This window comes from Pholis gunnellus, assembly GCF_910591455.1.
Source record: "Pholis gunnellus genome assembly, chromosome: 16".
Classification (NCBI taxonomy): domain Eukaryota; kingdom Metazoa; phylum Chordata; class Actinopteri; order Perciformes; family Pholidae; genus Pholis; species Pholis gunnellus.
Genome location: NC_136543.1, coordinates 3353405 through 3372807, shown reverse-complemented (window position 1 = coordinate 3372807; position 19403 = coordinate 3353405). Strand labels below are relative to the sequence as shown.

The window sequence follows — 19403 nt, the reverse complement described above, 5'->3', positions numbered from 1 at the left end:
ATGTTATTCATGCTTGAAATGATTGAGAGGCATTTCCGAAACCCCTGAACCTGAACTAAGTGGAACCATCACATCCTGTGTGTGTGTGTGTTAGCAGTCTCACCTTGATCTTAGGAGGCCCTGCAGCCAAGGCAGAGTTGAGTATCTGACTAGACCCTGTGAATGAGGAGGACTGGCTGGAGGAGGAAGCAGAGGCCAATGAGCTCTCACAATCCCTCTGCTTGCGCCCGAGCGGTGGCGGCTGCAGCTTGAACTTGAACGGCGACGGGTGGTGCGGCCCATCCTCCCCGCCTCCTGGCTGGTGGCCTAGCGAATGAGAGAGCGGCATGTGCGGGCCGTGGAGGTGATGGGCGGCCGGCTTCTCGAGGGTGGGGCGGTGGGGCTGAGGGATGATGATGTTGGGGTAGTGGAGGAAGGCCCGGGGGCTGAGGTGGTAGTTGTAGACGGACTGGGTGTGGGCCTGCAGGTAGTGCTTCATGTCCTCCGGGTTGAAGGAGAAGTGAGAACCCAACATGGGGGAGGACATGGAGGGAGAAGGGGTGTAGGGCATGTGCGGGGTGGGGGTCATGGACAGGGCCGGGGACAGAAGACCCCCGGGGCCAGGCAGCGGGGAGACGGGGAATGGAGACAGAGAATCTGGGTGGACCCTGGGGCCATGTCTGGCCAGCCCGGTGTTCGGGTAGATTCTGAAGAGAGACTCGTGCGGCAGACGTGGAGGGAGCAGGCCCCTGTAGACCCTGTCGGGCCCCACGCCTCGCTCGTCGGCCCCCACGGCCTCCTCCAGCTCCGAGTTGGTGGAGGTGCCGTCGCTGCAGTCGCTCACGGAGCCGCGGGCCATGCGGCGGGCCACGCTGCTGAACATGCCTGGACTGCGCAGCTCCTCGCTGGAGGAGAGGACATCCGACGGCGTGGAGGGGGGGAAGCGGAAGTGGCTGCCGCCGGTCGGCACCGGGGGGGCACTCTGAGGGACACGAGCTGTGAGGAGGAAAAGAGGGGAGGGGCATTTATATTCAAATCCACAATGTGATGTAAATGATCTCAAAACAAAAAGAAGATAAAGGAGGATGGGAGAAGAAAGCAGGCAAACTGGCCCTTTAAACTGAGGAGAAAAGGGAAAAGTAGCTAATGAGAGTGAGTCACATGTCTCCCATAACTCAAACTATTTTACCCAAAGGGTAACAGGCACACAGAAAGAAAACACTGGGTTACTCAAAGCCACAAGTTCCCTTCTCTTTCAACCCCTCCCCTCTCGCTCTCTCTCCTGCCAGAGAGACTGTGGCACGGCAATAAATTCTTGGCAACCGCGCACGTGCCAGAATTAAATATTGGAAAAGTCGCTCTTACTGCCATCACAAACATGGGTTGGGTTCCTCTGTTTTTTCCAGCATTGCTGAGAGTGTGTGTGTGCGTGTCTCACAGCCATGTGTGTCAGAGACGATGAGGAGAAGATGTGTGTTTATCTGATGTGTATGCTTGTGAGCGTCTGCGCTCGCTCATCAATCCAGATTGACGTGGGCATGTGCGGGCGGGTGACCGTCGTACGAAACCATCATATCACAACATGTCATGTGTGTGGGCCACATCACACGGAGGCTATAATTAAAGTTTCGTGCCGCACTTATGTCACCCGGTATCCAACGCTCCCATATGGGCCTTGTTTACACTGGGTGGCCGGCACCAGAACGGGAGACGACTTCAGAGGAGGGAGGAGAGGAGAGGAGAGGAGAGGAGAGGAGAGGAGAGGAGAGGAGAGGGATAATCCGGGACGTGGCACACTGACGTCTGAGAAGACAGGGCAGATACATGCACACACACTACACCCAAAAGGGGTTTGAGTTTAGGATTTGTACTTCTATAGGATGGTATCTCATTGAGCCATCTTAGGGGTTAACATACTTGATATGAATAGAGGTATAAGACCAGGAAATGATTGAAGCACTTTTGCCCTTCTGGTTCCCTCATCTCGAAGTCAATGGGAATTTTTGGGAAGATGTCTGTAGTTTGTTTATAGCTTTTTACTTTTACCGATTTTGTTTACATTTCAAAAATCATAAAATAGTGTTCATTCGTGAACAGTATGTTGATGAACATAACGTGTAAGTATCACAAGCTTGTGTTTGCCAGAGAGCTTAGTTTCTGCAGTAATTGGCGTTTTTGTCGAGGAAAGCAGTGTGATGCTAACCTCCTGGGTTGGCCTCCAAAAAGCTCTCGATATGATTGGATTATATTAAATGCAGTGTGTAGATGGTGACCAGGGCTGGCCACAAAGCTGCTCCAGGTCTGTACTTATAAGATTTATCTTTGGCATGGGTTGACAGGTTGGTCCCCCGCTACACTAAATTTCACATACAACATTTTAATGTCTTGAAACAAAATTACAGCAAAATATCAGATCATGATTGGCTCTCTGTAAAAAAACTCTGTTCTTGGCTAACAAGTAGTGGAGCAACAGAGCACTGTCGACCCGGGATCCGTACTAGTTTTACTGACAATCATTATCCGACAATATTCAGTAAAATATGTGATCAGGACATCATTTATGCTTTTCTAGTCGCCGATCTCTGATAATGTTACATTGTAAACAACCAATCCCTGTTTAAATTGATAGAACGAGAGCTAGTAACGTTAGCAGCATCGCTAACGGCTAACGAACAAAGGTTTCATTCGGTGACATTATGATGTGTTCAGGCTCTGTTCAGTGAAAATGAGTACTGGGCGGAGGTAAATTATAATGTTATAATCTTGTAAAATGTAGTTTTGGTGAGAAACTTGAATATATCCAGTTTTCAGAGCAACATAAATAGATATTAGAGATGAATTATGACCTGTTTACACTAGCTCCAAGCATCTTATTAAAACTACTAATGACAAGATTTGTTTTAATTAATGAAAATACAACCTTTTATTTCCTTATTTAAATTGTGTGTCTTTATGAAGACAAAACCCAATAAAAAATTACTTTCACAAAGTAAAAGGATAACATTTAGTATTTTGATGGTTTACTGACTTCAGAGCGGTTGAAATGATTTTTGGGACGGATGGAGCCTTGTAGACCAGCTGCTACAATCAAACAACAAAGGGATCTGTCTGCCAATATGTATCATCAATGATCTGCAATTAGTATCAGCGGCAAAAAAAACGTGATCAGGGATCTCTAATAGTTATATTTGCTCCTTGATCCGATCCGTGACTCTGATCCGTGAGTTTTATGAGCCCTTGCACCACTACGAACAAGTGTTCAGCGGTTATTTTAGCTCTTCAAGCTCAAAGATAAGTTCAGCAACACAAGCACGGGGACCTCAAATTCAGACACCTGAAGGCCAAAAACAATGCGTCTGCCCTAGAGCTTACGCTCCTTGAACGGCTCCTTTCTGTCAAGTGTAATTTCATTCTTTTCATCGAAACTATAAATAACCGGGAATTTTTGTTCCCATGGGATGTTATCAGGGCAGCGGTTAGACACAACACAAGGTAACATCTCCACCATGATGCTACACACGTCCTTGAGTGGTGAGCCAAACTGGGATATCGGGTACAGAAATGTGAGTGTGTGCGTACCGGAGCCCATGTCGATGAAGGGGTAGTTGACCAGCACCAGTTTGTTGAAGTTGAACTTGTAGGTGAACCTCTTCCCTTTGGTCTTGTGGAGGATCCTCTTGTTGTAGTAGTATCTAAAGAGTGAAGGACAGACAAGAGTTATCCCCCAGAGAGTTACCAGTTGTAAATACGGTTCTCATCAGCATGGATAAGTGCACTTATCATGCACGTTTTCTCCAGCTGAGGCTATGGACTGAAGTAACATTTGTCCTGCATGAAACAAAACAGCTCACAGTTCATCAACCAAAATCACCAAAGTCCACTCTTCATCCCAAACCTGAATGAACTGTGTGAGGACATTTAGTAATCTTGACCACAGCTTTTATGGTCACAAGTCATCGACAGGCAATCAATCCTGCAGCGTTTTCTGGTATGTGAGCTAATTACTGTTTGTGAACATAAATGAATGAAAGGTACTGAGAGTCATTAGAGGGTTTGTAGTTGTTAAAATGAAACTTTTTCTTCAATGAATAACATTATCAACCACCTCTGGTGGGGCAAGAACTCGATACATAAACCGGTTTATCTCAAAAGCAATGCGCCCACACAGTGTTTAGGTACTCGCGTTCGATATAACGTTTTATTAGTAGTCCGCACAATGGTTTGTTCGACAGCTATAACACCAGCCCAAACCAACCGTACCAACAGACCAGAGTTTGTTTTCACCGAATCAAAGGGGTCGGGTGTGAAAGCTTATGAAACAGTCCTTTTAATACGTGTTAAACGCCTCTGTATGACCTACATAAGCAATCAAGACCCTCAGCAAGACGTTTGGCTTTCTATACAGGATTCATTCTACATTTTTACCAATACATCTCCAAGATTTCCAGTGTATACTGTACATAAAAAATGTGAGTAAAAGAGGTTGGAGTGTGATGTTAACCCATACAGTGAAAAACGTAACGTCAAGAGACATAACTGACCTGCACGAATGTTAAAGTGTTTTTTAACCAATATACATTTTTCCCCAGTCAAACCTAACTGACCCACATGTGCTTTTGTATACAGGTATTTATGAAGTTAATTTCCATGACTACCCCCAAACTTTCTGGGGTGATTTATTTTTCCAAAACGATTTGCGGCCTGCAGACCAGATGGGCCTATGTTTACATTTCCACAGGCAAAGTTTCCAAATGATTTAATACGTTAGCCAGCTAAAAGGAAGCAGGTGGAGATTGTTCTACTGAGATTTGACTTTGATTTGGGACAGTGATGTAGCACGGGGCAAAAACACGAGTCAACCTTGGACGGCCATTCAACCGATGGAGAGAATCGTTGGATTCGAAGAGATTAAAAACCGATCCTCTTCCTCCTCGACTGGTACGTAATATTCATTTATGAAATAAATTGCCCGTTTCTTCTAGGATTTTTGTCAGCAAAGCATCAACAAAGCTAGTAAACGCTTTGGCTAACGTTAGTTAAATGTAGCTGACGTTAGCATACCCTGCTTTATGGTCTGTTGGACTCTAATGGAGCATAATTTATTAAATGACCATCATGCTGTATTGAAGAAGACTTGAAACTAGAGATTGAGACCATAAACTCATGTTTACTGAGGGAATAAATCAAGAGAGAAGTAGAGTCATTTTCTCATAGACTTCTATACAACCTGACTTTGACGCCCTGCTTTATTACAGAAACCAAATTGTTGCACTACCTGCATGCTAATCCGACATTACTCAGTGAACACGCAACTTAACGAGCTGCTCATAATGTGAACACACGGTTGGATTCAAAATCTCACTGTGATCTGACAGACGGCTCCATTAGTAAGGGATTAGTCATCGTCAATACGAGCGATGAAGAGGAGTGAATAGCGAGCCGCTGACAGCTCATCCGGAAGATAAAATGGCTCCGTGTGACTCACCGATGGCCCTCGGGGACCAAAACCGCATTCATATTTCTGTACATAAAGACTAATAAATCAGTGTCTCTCATTCAGCTGAGACTGGTCACTTCATTCTGGGAACTGTAATGCATTATGCATCCTTTCCAGTCGGGCCCGAGGAGCTCAGTGGTTAAATTTGCTCGAAACATTAAGTTGTAAACATGTCTCTTGTTGTCAATTAGTTACAAAAGAGCTGTTCTCCATGTTTCTGTATAAATCCATCCGCCTAGTTTTGGCTACATATTTAACAGACACAATACAAAAATAAGATCGTTGCAAATGTAAAGGTAAAACTATAGTAATAAAATACGATGGCAAATTGAGGATAGAATTAGATATCTGTGAGGTGGATTAATGCTCATACAAGCTCAATAATCCAAAATGTAAACCCTTTAAGTGAGATAAAACTAATTCAAGGGAATACTTTCAAAATTCTGTTTAACTTTGCCAAGTCTAAATCCTTTATTTGCCGTTCCACAGAGCTACAAAAACCATGAATGACAAACAAACAGAATTCTGTGCACCATAACCGCCCTAAAACAAGCCAAGATGTAAATAAGATAAGATTCTTACAGTACAGTGAATGATTAGTTTCCTACGATCAGTCACACTCATAGTCACAGTTACAAATAACAGCAAAAACACAATAATACAGGACGTCATATTTGTCACACTGATGAAGCCGTGCCCAGCTGACTCCCTGCTCCACTGTGGTCAGAGTATTAGTCACTGGAGCTCGGTTCAATGCAGAACAAAGTGAAGTGTGTGAGTGTGAGTTTGACGTAAACCAGGAACTCATCCAGCTCCTCAATGACTCAATGAGTGAAGGGCCTCTTCTGATAGAGACGACTACTACGCACACCCACACGTTCAACACACACACCCACACGTTCAAAACACACACACACACACACACACACACACACACACACACACACACACACACACACACACACACACACGCGCACACGCACACGCACACACACGCGGAGCAGGCTGTTATGCAACAGGCACGAAAAAAACATAAACAAGTAATGACAAAAAACTACCGAGCATGCACAGAATGAATCAGAGCGACCATTCGAGTGGCTTTTAGTCATTTCAATAATTGAACTAAAACGTATTGGGGGTTGCGGGGAGGGTTCTCTAATCATTGAGGGAAGTTAAGCAAACATATAATACTTTCTTAAATGAATATATACTATATTACATGTTAGACGGGCTCTTAGTGAGATATGATGATAATGTATGTAATCCCAAGGGAAATAGCTTTAAAAGAAAATCATTTCCTCCTGAAATACAGTTGACATGAAGAATGTACAGTAAGTATCGCAAAAAGGCAAAAAAATGGAAGAAAAATGGCAAGCCCTTAAATGTGCACTGTGGTTCACTTCTGGCAGACTTTGTGCAGGTGGAAATTAACATGTACGTGGCAAGCGGGCATACACGGAAAAACACACAAAAAAAGCCAATCGTTTACTACACACAGGCTCTAGGAAGTCAACAGAAGTATTCGTGAGCGGGTGTTAACAATCGTGGCCTGTGTGTGCCGTAAAACAAGAGCTGGAAGGACATCATGTTCACAGACGTGTGGATGGATGGATGGCACTTAGAACGGGTCGGGGTGGAAGAGGCCAACGACGTACATGTGAGAGGAGTGAACACACACACACACACACACACACACACACACACACACACAGTGCCGAGTCAATATGGGACAGCCGGTCTCACATGCCGGGCCCAGGCCTCCTGCTCTTTGAAGACCATTTGAACTTCCTTAAAAAAACAGAAACTAGAAAGCACTTTTCACTTTTATAGACTCGGCCTCTATGTTTTGTGCACGTGCGTGAATGTGTGCTTGAGATCCAAACTCAGAAGCGCATACGTCTCTAGTCTATACACGTGTAATGTGTACGCGTGAATGAAAACACGCACATGTGCACTACAAAGACAGAGAGAAGCATCAATCAAAGACTTCACATCTAACAGAGAGACCCTCAGAATGAATTAACAGCCCTTGGTTCATATTAAAAAGGTTCGCAGACCACAGAAAAGACGTTTGCATCAAAGTTGCTCCTTGATGTAAAACACTCTACTGAGACCAAAAAGAAAGTAGCGGCTCCTTTAATAAATGGACTGTGTATTTACTGTGAAAACTTTATGGGATTAATTCTCTCTTCAATGGAACAATTTGCCACCTTTTTATGTGGTGGTCCAATCAGCTTTGATGGTAAATACATTGCTCAGCATGTGTGTTAGTGTTCTGTATGGAAGCAGATGAACAAAAGTACAGCCTGACATTTTCAACTTGGATTTCTAGTCTCCGTCTCTGCACTCCGGATGCCGCTCAAACGCACAACTTCCTTGTACTCTTCGCTCGTATTGCAAACTGCAAAAATGGCATCCCAAAATATGAGTGCACAGGATGTTATGGACAAGGATACGTTTTACAGTGTTTTGTCTAACTCTGATGATTCAGCCGTATTTATTGGAGTTTAGGGCCGGAGAAATGCAGCGTCTCTCTCTCTCGTTTGATTGAACTTCAGCACTTGCAGCCCTTTTTGAGCCCTCATTATAAATCTGTCAATTTGACATCTGAGTTTTACTTTGAAAGGTGCTTAGGAAAGGATATCAATTGTATCAACTTTTGATATGACACTAATGTAAAGTAGGTCTAAAAAGAAAAAAAGAAAAAAAGAGGAATTAACCATTTCATCCCTTCAGCAACTATCAGGCTCGTCTCATCCAGCATTCTTAGCTATACCTATGAAAATAATAGTTCGTAGGTATCCCACCAAATGTTTTCGTACGTTTTGCACATAATCGTGAACGAGGACGTATAAAGACCGCTAAATCTCGCCCACCGAGCAGGCGGGGGGGTGACGTGTTGGTCCAACAAACCCAGATCTTTCACCCAGGAACGAGAAGTCGTTGGTGGCTTTGGTAGGAAAACACGGATAATGGAGTAATTTTTCCGTAGGATATCATAGGAAGAAGCATATTATATACACATTACACCATGTTGCATGGCTTCTCCCTGTGTTTATACGGAATGCATTGTCCCTTTTAAAAAGGAACTTAAACAAATAAACACAGCAGCAAAGACCAAACAAGGTTCAAGCAACAAACAAGACACAGATGGGCTGGAGGAGGGCTGACATACAACAAGGTGTTAAGTGTGTGTGTGAACGTGGGTGTGTGTGTGTGTGTGTGTGTGGTGATGAGGCAGTGTAACTAGTCATCACCATGGCAAACTATAACCCACACCAACCTACAAAACAGGAGGCGACATTGATGACTAGCAGTGTGTGTGTGTGTGTGTGTGTGTGTGTGTGTGTGTGTGTGTGTGTGTGTGTGTGTGTGTGTGTGTGTGTGTGTGTGTGTAAACAGACTGGCAGCTAAATAAAGCGCTGCAGCATCCCACATGTGCTCCGCAGAGGGTGAAGGTGTGTGTTTCTAAATCTACCGTCACGCTCGAGTTTCAGCACGAAGCGCATTCACGACTACACATCAAACCTTTTTTTTACCCTACACATCTGACACGGTTGGACTTCAGATCAAACTGATCAGAGAAATAAGAGATTTAAAAAAGAAAAACAAGTTAAACGTCAAAATCGCCTACATTACACAACAGGGCTGACAACTAAAAATGACAACCATATTTTCAGTTTCGGCAACCAAAAGATGATGCCTGGAAGATTAAGGGTCTTAAAATGTTCCTAAAAATGTGATCTGTGAATCCTTATTTAGCAAAACAAGATGAACATAAAGTAGACCTTTGAAGCATAAAGTTTTGTTCCAGTTCTGGTGTGTGTGTGTGTGAGAGAGAATGGACACACTAGTTATCCTTCACCGCTGCTGAACTGTTATCTTACACTAAAAAGAAAATAGATTTTTAAAGAAAAAAACATCCGCCTTGACTGGTTCACTGACTTGATCCCAGTTCATCTGAAGTGCAAAAGAACACGATTCCAGCTTGTGTAACTTAAGACCGACCCGTCTGAACTCTTTGCCATTATCGGACTCCTCTGGTATCAAGGACACACAACCTCAATATGAAGCTAAATATTAGCATCAGTCCAGAGTAGCCTAACTAAGGATGGCTGATACCTTTCAGACTGAAGCAAGGACCCGAGAGAAGACCGTTTTTGTCATTGGTGTCAATATATCAACAAGTGTCAGCAGACCCGGCTCTGCAGCTCTGCTCCTGATGTGAGTTCAATCAGGTTTTAAAAGATTTAGTTTCAAGGTTGGTTTCTGTAGTGTAGCAGGGCTCGACATTAAAGCTTGCGCCCTTGCCTGGGGCAAGTAAACTCTGTGTTGGGTAGTTTAGTTTCCTGTGTTGTTTGTTGGCATGTAAAGCCCACATGGACTCTCACAGACATGGGTAGAATTGAACTAACTTGGACCCTTGGGGCCATGTGACTTTGAAAAATACAATGTGTGCTTAAGTGTGGAGACGCTGTCCTCCATCACCTCTTTTTATCCGCTTCAGTCTCACCTGAGAGCACGGCTGAGCTTGTCGTAGTTCATCTGCGGTTTACACTTCCTGGCCCCCCACAGACGGGCCACCTCGTCTGGGTCCTTGATCACAAACTCTCCGTAGTCTCCCTGCCAGGCGATGACTTCGTGGTACTCCTCTTTCCTCAGCAGCTCCAGGATGAAGTGCCACAGCTGGATCTGTCTGGAGCCCGGGCTTGATTCGGGCTTGTAGGCCCAATCCGGAAAGGCAAACCCTGGGGGGGAGAGAGGAGAGAGGAGGGTGTCAGAGCTGGATGATCATCAACAGAAGCGAAAGACAGGATGGACACAACAAGAGCTGGCTTATTCCAGCCCTTTAACCCCGTCTAGTCTTTTCTTTGTCTTATTTGTTGTTGGCACACTGCTAGCAGCGTAAAGCAACACACAGTTCGATATGTACCTTGATGTTTGGGTCCCAGTTCGGCACGTTTTCGGTACAATAGGGAAAACAAAAAAAACACAGAAGGCACATTGTAGCAGGTTCAAAACAGTAGGACCACATGCTTTAATTCAGTATCGTCTAAGATTGAGAGCGATCACATCTACGCAGTCATAAACACTCCATACCATAAGCTTCCTCTGCACGGTCTGAATCTGCAGTGGGAGGCTACCTGAACGCTATAACATTTAGAATTTCCACTGACTCCGGGTCAGTTGAAAATATTTTTCAGGTCGAGCATCTTTATGATTTTCCTCTAACCGTCTAAAGTTGTTCATTGTCTTTTTTAGGGATGGCACGATACGTCACAATTTTCCTGGTCAAAATAATTGCGATTCACGACAGTATCCCGATAATCAACAAAATATGCTTTAAACCCGTAAAAGTTGAATTGACTCTGGTGGAGTTGAACCTGACCTGGTTAACAGCTTATAGTCAGGGCTTTGTACTATGTGCTTGGCATAAAAAGTCCTCGATCTGAAAGACGAAAGACAATGTTACCCCTATAGTGATTTAATGGTAGAAGCACTTTGAGCCAGGATATAACCAACATTTTTTTTTTAAGTGTATCTCTTAACCTTGTTAAACTACCCGACCCAAAGATTATAAAAAAATTGTGTTCCATCTATTTGAAAACTTGTAAAAGAGAGCAGGGAGCACACAAATAGCAAATGTAGTTTGGTTTGACTCCACAGACACTTAAATCAGATGCAAGAGAGATGGTGCATGCAGGAAAACACTGGCTGAGTATTTGTGAAAAGATACAAGACATGAGAATTTGGGGAATCACAGGTTCAAGGATGAAAAGCGAACGTTGTAATCCTTGTTACATTTCGGTCTGCGGCTTCGTTGCAGAGTGGAACCAGTGCCTCCAGCAACGCTGGTCGTGAGCATTTCGACTCAATCTGTTCCCAGAGACCGCAGTCACATCAAAACTACACTGCTATCGCCATCAAAGCTGCAAAATCAGCGCTGTTAGAACAGATTAACTGGCCTTGAGATATGTGCAGACAAAACACAAGCTATGATTTTATAACTACTATCAGGGCGCACGCTCACACAAGCGCACACACTATTATCCAACAGTGAAAAGTATAGGCTTTGAGTTGTAAAGCAGTGGGTGGCAGTAAAAGACTCAACACCACTCCAACACAAGGCCGCGCTGAAAGGCTGCATAGCGAAGGCATAGTGACACACACACTCACACTCACACACACACACTCACACACCTCATTAGGACCAGATGTGTCTTGGCAATCAGGCTGAGAAAGCAAAGGGTGGGAAACATGTGGGCACAATATAACAATGCAGAATTCTGTGTGTGCGTGTGTTTATGTAAGTGTAAAGAAACACAGTATCCTAAATACCAGGGTTACAATCAGTTTCCCACACTCGACAAAGTCGGCCATGTCCATAGAACGGTGAAGGTGAACTTTTAACAAAGACACGCTGGTGCGACGAGGCCTTTCCACCCAAGTTGCAGTGACGGCACACGACACAATCTTGCCGATACAAAGGAGAAGTTGTTGTTGTCATTCTGCATGTGATCCGGGTCTAAAAACACCATCTTATGTATATGATATCATATTAAATGCTCTTTTTAAATCGGTGTGCCATATCCATATTACGGTTGACATTACGTTTAATTATGACACCGCATCTAAATTTAAATCTCTGATGGAACTGTAATTTCAATCCATTCATAACTGCAACGTGCAAAGCAACATTTTTAACCCCCTGAACCCCAAAATCCACCAGCAGGGTTGAGAAGCATGTTTTCTTTAAACAACCGGACAAAACTACACCGATTATCACAGCCAGAAGCTGTAAAAACGTCAGATTTTCAACTTTCCACAGGTCATTGAACACATCATGTGTGCTTCAGTCAGAAAGGCATTTTTTTTCCCAATAGTGGTAACACTTGTGACAACTTGGAAAAAAGTTGTATGTATAGAATCCATTGTTTGCACATTTTTGCAAATTAAAGCTTGTTTTTTTTTCTTTTTTATGATTAATGCCATTGTAATTGTGTTGTACTGCACAACAGACCTTTTTTAAGTTATCTCTACTTTTCCCATCGAGAAACATGACAGGATCATGACATAGAAACAATATATGAGATAATATACATAGAAGGCTGCCATCATTATGGAAACATCCACATCTGAGTTGAAATCATGAACCCTAACTTCCGCCAATCTTGTTCATCTGCAATAAACGTAACACATTCTGAGGAGGCAGCGAGTACCAGCGACTCAAGACGGCATACAAACGGGAGAATAAGAGTTGGAAAAAAAAGATAGCTGCCAAATAACTCCCAGAGCACAGTGAACTGCATCTGAATATGTCGCCCAGATGGTAATTAAATCAATTAAGAATTTTCCATTTACAAAATATTTGCTCTCAACGTCTGTACTGCATGCTTTTATAGAAATAAATTTGGGAAATAGTCAAATAAATGAAACAGTGTAAGTAGCTGCTTAGAATGCTTCCCTCACAGCGGATCAGTTAAAGACAACTGGTGGTCTTTCTGTGACGCTGACACGACAAAACTCCAGAGTGAGTCACGACATTCCTACCGACATGGGTGGTGCTTTCTCGAAGAAAAAAAGAAAATTGAGTAACGCCGTCTGAATTCTGGTGAACTACATTTACGAATGGCCGACTCTGCTGATGTTCAGATCGTGACCACAGCGGTCCCTGCACTGACAGCGGGCCTTTACACGTGTTCTCCCTTATCCAGACACAGATGACATTTTAATAGCAGGTGTAAATGGAGCGGGTCATGGAAAAACGAACCAGGACGGACGCAGGGAAACCGAAGTCCACTATCAGGTGTGCAAAGTGCAGCTGCGTGTCGACTCAGTAGTAGAGGTAGTACTGGCAGAAGTAGCAGTAGTTATTGTAGTCGTAATACATAACTGTCTAAAAGTGAGAACACTACTCAGAGAGAAGAAGCCACAAAAATGTGTCTACAATACAGTGTTGACACACACACACACACACACACACACACACACACACACACACACACACACACACACACACACACACACACACACACACACACACACACACACACTAAGTCGAACTCATGTGACTGAGCACTGGAGGCAGATTTTTGAAGTTTTTAGTGCATGAAAAACTGTCCATATTGTCAGACGAGTTTAAACTTAGCAAACAACCTCACTCCAAGTATTGCGTGAGTGACACTGCATGGAGGTCACCATCTGGCTAAATAATGGAGACACACACAAGTTAAGTAACTACAATCTGTTTTCCCCCTTAGGATAGATTTAAGAGATTCCAGCTGTGACGTTTTAGTATCCAACAGACACCAAAAACAGCCTGACAATACCAACACTTTTGTTCACGGGGACTGTTCAAACTACAGGCTGTATATAAGAAGTACACGTAGTCGTCGTGACGTCACCCATTGGTTTGTGGACTGCCGTTTTGAAGCCTTGAGTTCCTCATTTTGCCCTCGCCATCTTGGCTTTTTGCAACCAAAGCCCCGCCCTAAAGCATAGCCTGCTGTACGGTCTGTTTGACTCTAAATGAACATCATGCTGTATTGAAGAAGACTTGAAACTAGAGATTGAGACCATGAACTCATGTTTACAATGTTTACTGAGGTAATAAATCAAGAGAGAAGTAGAGTCATCTTCTCATAGACTTCTATACAATCAGAGGAGTCGCCCCCTGATGGACACTAGAGAGAAAGTAGCTTCAAGACACTTCTGCATCTGCTTTATTTTTTAGAACTGGTGGCTGCTGCCTGGTCAAAACCAACACGACAAAGAAAGTTGCTGATAGCAGCTTTAAGGAGGAGACAATCCCATCCTGAAAACAGACTAATAAACCACATGCTGCTATCTGATCTCCTGTGGTGCTCGGAGAGTGAGCCAAAAGACGGACAAGCTGGCTGTGACCGTTGATAATAGCCATTTGAAGGCAGATTACTGATGGGGTACGAGCATATGACTCATGAAGCACACAATGAGTCTGTTGTCGGTGGGGACGGGTTTAGGCGTTGTGACACAGACGCAACGCGCTGCTGTACAGCGGGGTGCACACTGGTGATTGTCGGAGAAAAACACACACTTCCATATCCGCGCACACAGGCTGACGCATCACAACAGCAGGAGTGGATTAAATCTAAGTGGGCGAGCTAATATCTCCCTCACACACACACACACACACACACACACACACACACACACACACACACACACACACACACACACACACACACACACACACACACACACACACACACACACACACACACACACACACACACACACACACACACACACTCTACAGGTTAGTGGGGAGAGGTAAGTGGGTTCATGCGTGGGTGCGCAGAGCACACAGACAAAGAACGCAGGAATAGCAACCATGCCTCCCGCACGCGTGTGTGTGTGTGTGTGTGCGTTTTGCAGATGTCCCTGCTGACTCATCGCTTTGTACGTTCGCCGTTCAGCTTTCACAGATTCCGCCTTTCTCCCCCTCAACACCACTGCCACCTCTTTCTTTTCTCTCTTTCATTCCGTCCCTCCCTCGCTCAGCCTCTCCTAAGACACGCCGTCTCCTAGCAACAAAAGCTTTCAGCTCTAAAAATAAATGTCCGAGTCACGACAAAATATGATTCAATTACAGGAACTTGCCAAAAGAGTTCAGGGCTCAGTGTGAGGGTGTGTGATCCGTCTGAGGCGGCCTGACCAGCGCTGTCACACGTGTTGTACACATAACATAAAACAGCCCCCCCCCCCCCCGTAGAGCACGTTTCCTCAACCATCCAGATCTATTTGAGCCTAAAATGGCTGTGCATTGATAACGTTTTGCGTCTGGAGTCCATACATTCTCCTGACGTCGTTCAGAGGCGGGGGACAGAGACACAAAATCAGACGGCACAACCGATGGTGTGACAGATAGCTGAGGTGCATCTGCTGGCGGTTAATGGCTGGTAGAATGTGAGATTTTAACAAATAAGGAGGAGTGTGAGACAGAAGGCAATGAGCGAGTGGGACGAGGACAGAAAACAGAGCAGTAAGACCGAAATAAATGTTGTTGTTGTGTACAAACTATCAAAACTAGAAGAAACCGGCAATGTCTGACGATGTCCGTCCTCAAACAAGGAGGAAGGCACTCCAGCCTAAATGTTACAATGCCAGCAGTTCACGACCTGTAGCTTTTTTTCATTAATTTCTTATTTTGCACAAACAGACACAAGTCGCCCTCATTCACTTTCAGGCAGAAATCCTCCCGTCATGAAATCTCTGGGCATCTGCAGCTACTAGCTTCAATACATTAGCCTCGCTTACGGATGATTCTCTGCTAACTGAAAACATGGCAGGCGAAGCTTGCATAACAGTTGACGTCGTGAGACCGAAGGCCACACAGGAATGAGTCGGCCCAATTTGTTAACCGTTTTTACAAACGCGGTGAAGCTCCGGTGTCAAATCTGCAGCTTCAAAGGGAAATCTGAGATTAGGCCACGCTTTAACTCGTACTTCTAGTTTCTTGTACTATGTCTGCATGAAAAAACACACAATAGCATACAAATATATTAACCTTTTATGGGATTTCACTGGCATTGGAGCGGTTTTCATTTACACTTGAGGAATGTATTTAGTCTGACACAATCTTCCAAAAAATCTTTTAACTCTAAACTTTTTTTTTATTTTTTATCCCGTCACATTTTTCTCTCCGTCTCAATTTTCACTGCAATATAAAAGTCCTGCTCCTCTATGGAAACACCACCATGGCTGGAGGAGAGCATGTAAAAATGTCTTATGTGCAGTGTAACAGTTACTGTGCCATAAGTCATAGAAAACAAAAAACGCAAGTTGAATTTCTTTGATAATATATTTTACAAAAAGTTGAAATTAATGGAATCTATATATCAAAGTGCCCACAAGTGTTACCAATGTTGAGAACAATGGAGCCTATACGTGCTATGTATATTGAACAAATTCCATTTTTGCAACCTCTCCTCTGCTCTGTGTTCAGCCTGCAGTTCAGTCCAAGTTTCACAGAATTTGTGTCACATGACTGTTGGTCTCAGGCAAATCAGTCATGGCTTCCAATTGCGCTGAGGAGTGCAGATTCTTTTTTTTTTTTTTCAAAGAATCTGGCTAAAATAAATGTTTATTCGGGGCAAAATCTAAAATAAGACATGGAGAATTATTTTTTTTTGATGAAATATCTCAATTTTAAGCTGTAAGGACCGTCGGAAAGAGGAAAATCTGACGATAATGATGTTTTTACAGCTTCGCGCTATGACAAACTCTGTAGTTCTGGCGATTGTTTAAAAGAAAACATGGTTTTCCATCCCGCCGGTTAGGGTTTTAGGGCTCAGAGGGTTAAAGAGAAAAGGAGTTGGGGTCCTTTTCAAACATAGTGCCAACCTGTGAAACTGGCAGCGCATTGACACACTAGAGTGCAAATGACTTGGTCCTTATCAGCAGCCAGTGAAGCATTAGTGCTGATCAATGCTCCTTTCACTGCTAACTATAATCACTGGTCGACAGCACAAGAGATCTGGATGCAGCGCTACAAGTCGGGGGAAACTGAAGTCGACAAACAAACCCAAAGCCCTTTGTACTATCTGGTGAGCTCTGCTCCAGACAGGAAGAGTTCCTGATTTTCAGGCGGAGGCGAAACGCACCATTTCAGGCCTCATTGGAGTCTATATATAGCCAAGAGCAGGCTAGGAAAACTCATTTACTATTAGTCTGCAGTCCCAAGCCACCTGCGTTCTCCTTTCCAAGAGAAACACAGGATCTGTGCGGCCACAGGTCTGCTTTTCTTCGGTGCGTTGACGTCACCACAGTTGTAAAAGCGCTCCTAATAACCCGATAGCCATCATCGGGGTATTGTCCAGAAGACTAAACATAAACGGCCTCCTACTCTACGTGCTCTCCCCCTAACAACTTTCTTTAACATGCTGTTCCATTTACCCCCCCACACACTCGTTTATTTTTTACCTCCCTTCCTCCTATTCTTCTGTGGGTCTATATTTAGCCGCTGCAAAAGGTTGATGCGTGTCTTTCTGCGTGGTCATGATTCGGGGGCAACAGGGTAAGTGGCCGGGGGCTGTCTGCCTACTGAAGAGGGGTTTATCAGGGATGGGATCGGGATAACACAGAGAGGCAGGAAATAAATGGGTAGAGAGCAGGAAAAAGGGGAATCTCCACTGGGCGTGTGCAGAGAGTCAAAAACACAAATACAAAAACAAATGGAAAAAATGATCGGAAAAGTTTCCAACCCGAATCCAACTCAGTCAAGTGGGTGTTGGGAGGGGATGTGGGGGGGGGGCCTGGCTACACATCTGTATATATGTTGGCAATGCCAATCGTTAGATGACATTTGGATTTGAACCATTGTGTGGTACCAAGTGTTACAGGTTGAATTGGCAAAAGGGCCCTCTGATAGCAACTCTTGATGTAATTCACCGTAGTAAAGGATGCACCTCTTCATATTATTTATTTATTTATATATATATATATATATATATATATATATATATATATATATATATATATATATATATATATATATATATCATAGCAGCAAAGAAAGCAACAATAAGACGGCCTAAAAAGGATCCACACACATATGCTGACCAAGCAATTACACAGTGAAAAACAATGTATTATACGGTACGATTACAGAGGGATTTTATTTAAAAAGATGGACACCACTAATGGAGAATAACTTTAAAGTGAGAGTAAGTTAGTTTATTTTCAGTGTATTACTTCAATTTAGTTTGTTGATTTATTTTTTATATATACATCCACACTGAATTCCTTCAATACAGCCGACCTTATAAGTGCTGTCATCCCCTGCAAAGGAAATTGTTAACGTTGATCAAAATACATTTTGATGTAAAAGGGAACATTAAAAAAATAGTTTTTTAAAAGAATAAACTTCAACCTCACTGAACGTTTGCATACAAAAGTTGGTTAAGAACTCCAAATTAAAATCTTCACTTACTAAATGTAGGAGCCAAATGTGGTGGTGTTGTTTTCCGTGTATACGTTGGGTGGCGCTATACTATCATCCTGTGCCTGTCTATATAAGCTGTGTAAATCACTGGTGTTGGCAGGTGTTTGACCCCGGAAGGGCAAACGGTTTTTGACCGCTTTATGCGTTACAGTTTCCCGAACTGGTGTGTTTATGTCGGTGGAAACAAAGGAAAATAAACAAGCTCTCATCAAACAAACTGGTCAGTGAATATGTACGTCAAAGGTAATCTAGACGCCCCACGCTAGCGCGTCAACCAGGTCATTCCAGAGGGAACGACACCTCAGTGGCCTACAGAACAGGTCTGGGCTTCTTTAACATTAGTCAAAAACCTGGCTCAAGGTGGATCGTTGTTTTGGAAAACATCGGCACGTCCGGGACGCGGCCATAGAGGAATCCAGCACGAGGAGGGATGCTCGGAGCTGGTCGGGTCTCTGGCAAGGTTGGAGGACGGAGCTAACGCTAACGCGGCCGTGAAGCATCGGACCACCGGATCATCGCACGGCGCCCAACGCACAGAGAGGAATCCAGCACGAGGAGGGATGCTCGGAGCTGTTCGGGTCTCTGGCAAGGTTGGAGGACGGAGCTACGGAGCTAATGCTAACGCGGCCGTGGAGCATCTGACCACCGGATCATCGCACGGCGCCCAACGCACAGAGAGGTATGCGTAGCGCTACTCTGTTTTTAGCCATTTACATTGTGTGCACACACAACTGGACATAAACCCAACGCTTGGTTGCCGAAGCGTGCGGACAAGAACAATAGACTTTGCATTTTGACATTCTATCATGGAGAACCGCGAGGCGGTGTTGGACTATACTACCGGGACTGCTGTGTTAATTGAGGGTAAACCCAGCTCTATGTCTGGTGGTGTTGAAACGCAAAAACGTGTAGTTAAGCGCACTGCAAAGGCGCTTGCTAACA

The 19403-nt window shown here is 44.0% G+C and overlaps 1 protein-coding gene across 1 annotated transcript in view; it reads right to left on the bottom strand.

Annotated features, from left to right (window-relative positions):
* Window positions 1-19403, bottom strand: part of LOC306708357 (ETS domain-containing transcription factor ERF-like) — a 43280-nt gene that overhangs the window by 4587 nt on the left and 19290 nt on the right. The window contains exons 2-4 of the mRNA XM_079176189.1: window positions 9990-10224; window positions 3559-3671; window positions 104-975 (exon numbers count right to left, since the gene is read on the bottom strand). Coding sequence (XP_079032315.1) covers window positions 104-975; window positions 3559-3671; window positions 9990-10224 — 1220 coding nt within the window. The remainder of the gene's footprint in view (window positions 1-103; window positions 976-3558; window positions 3672-9989; window positions 10225-19403) is intronic.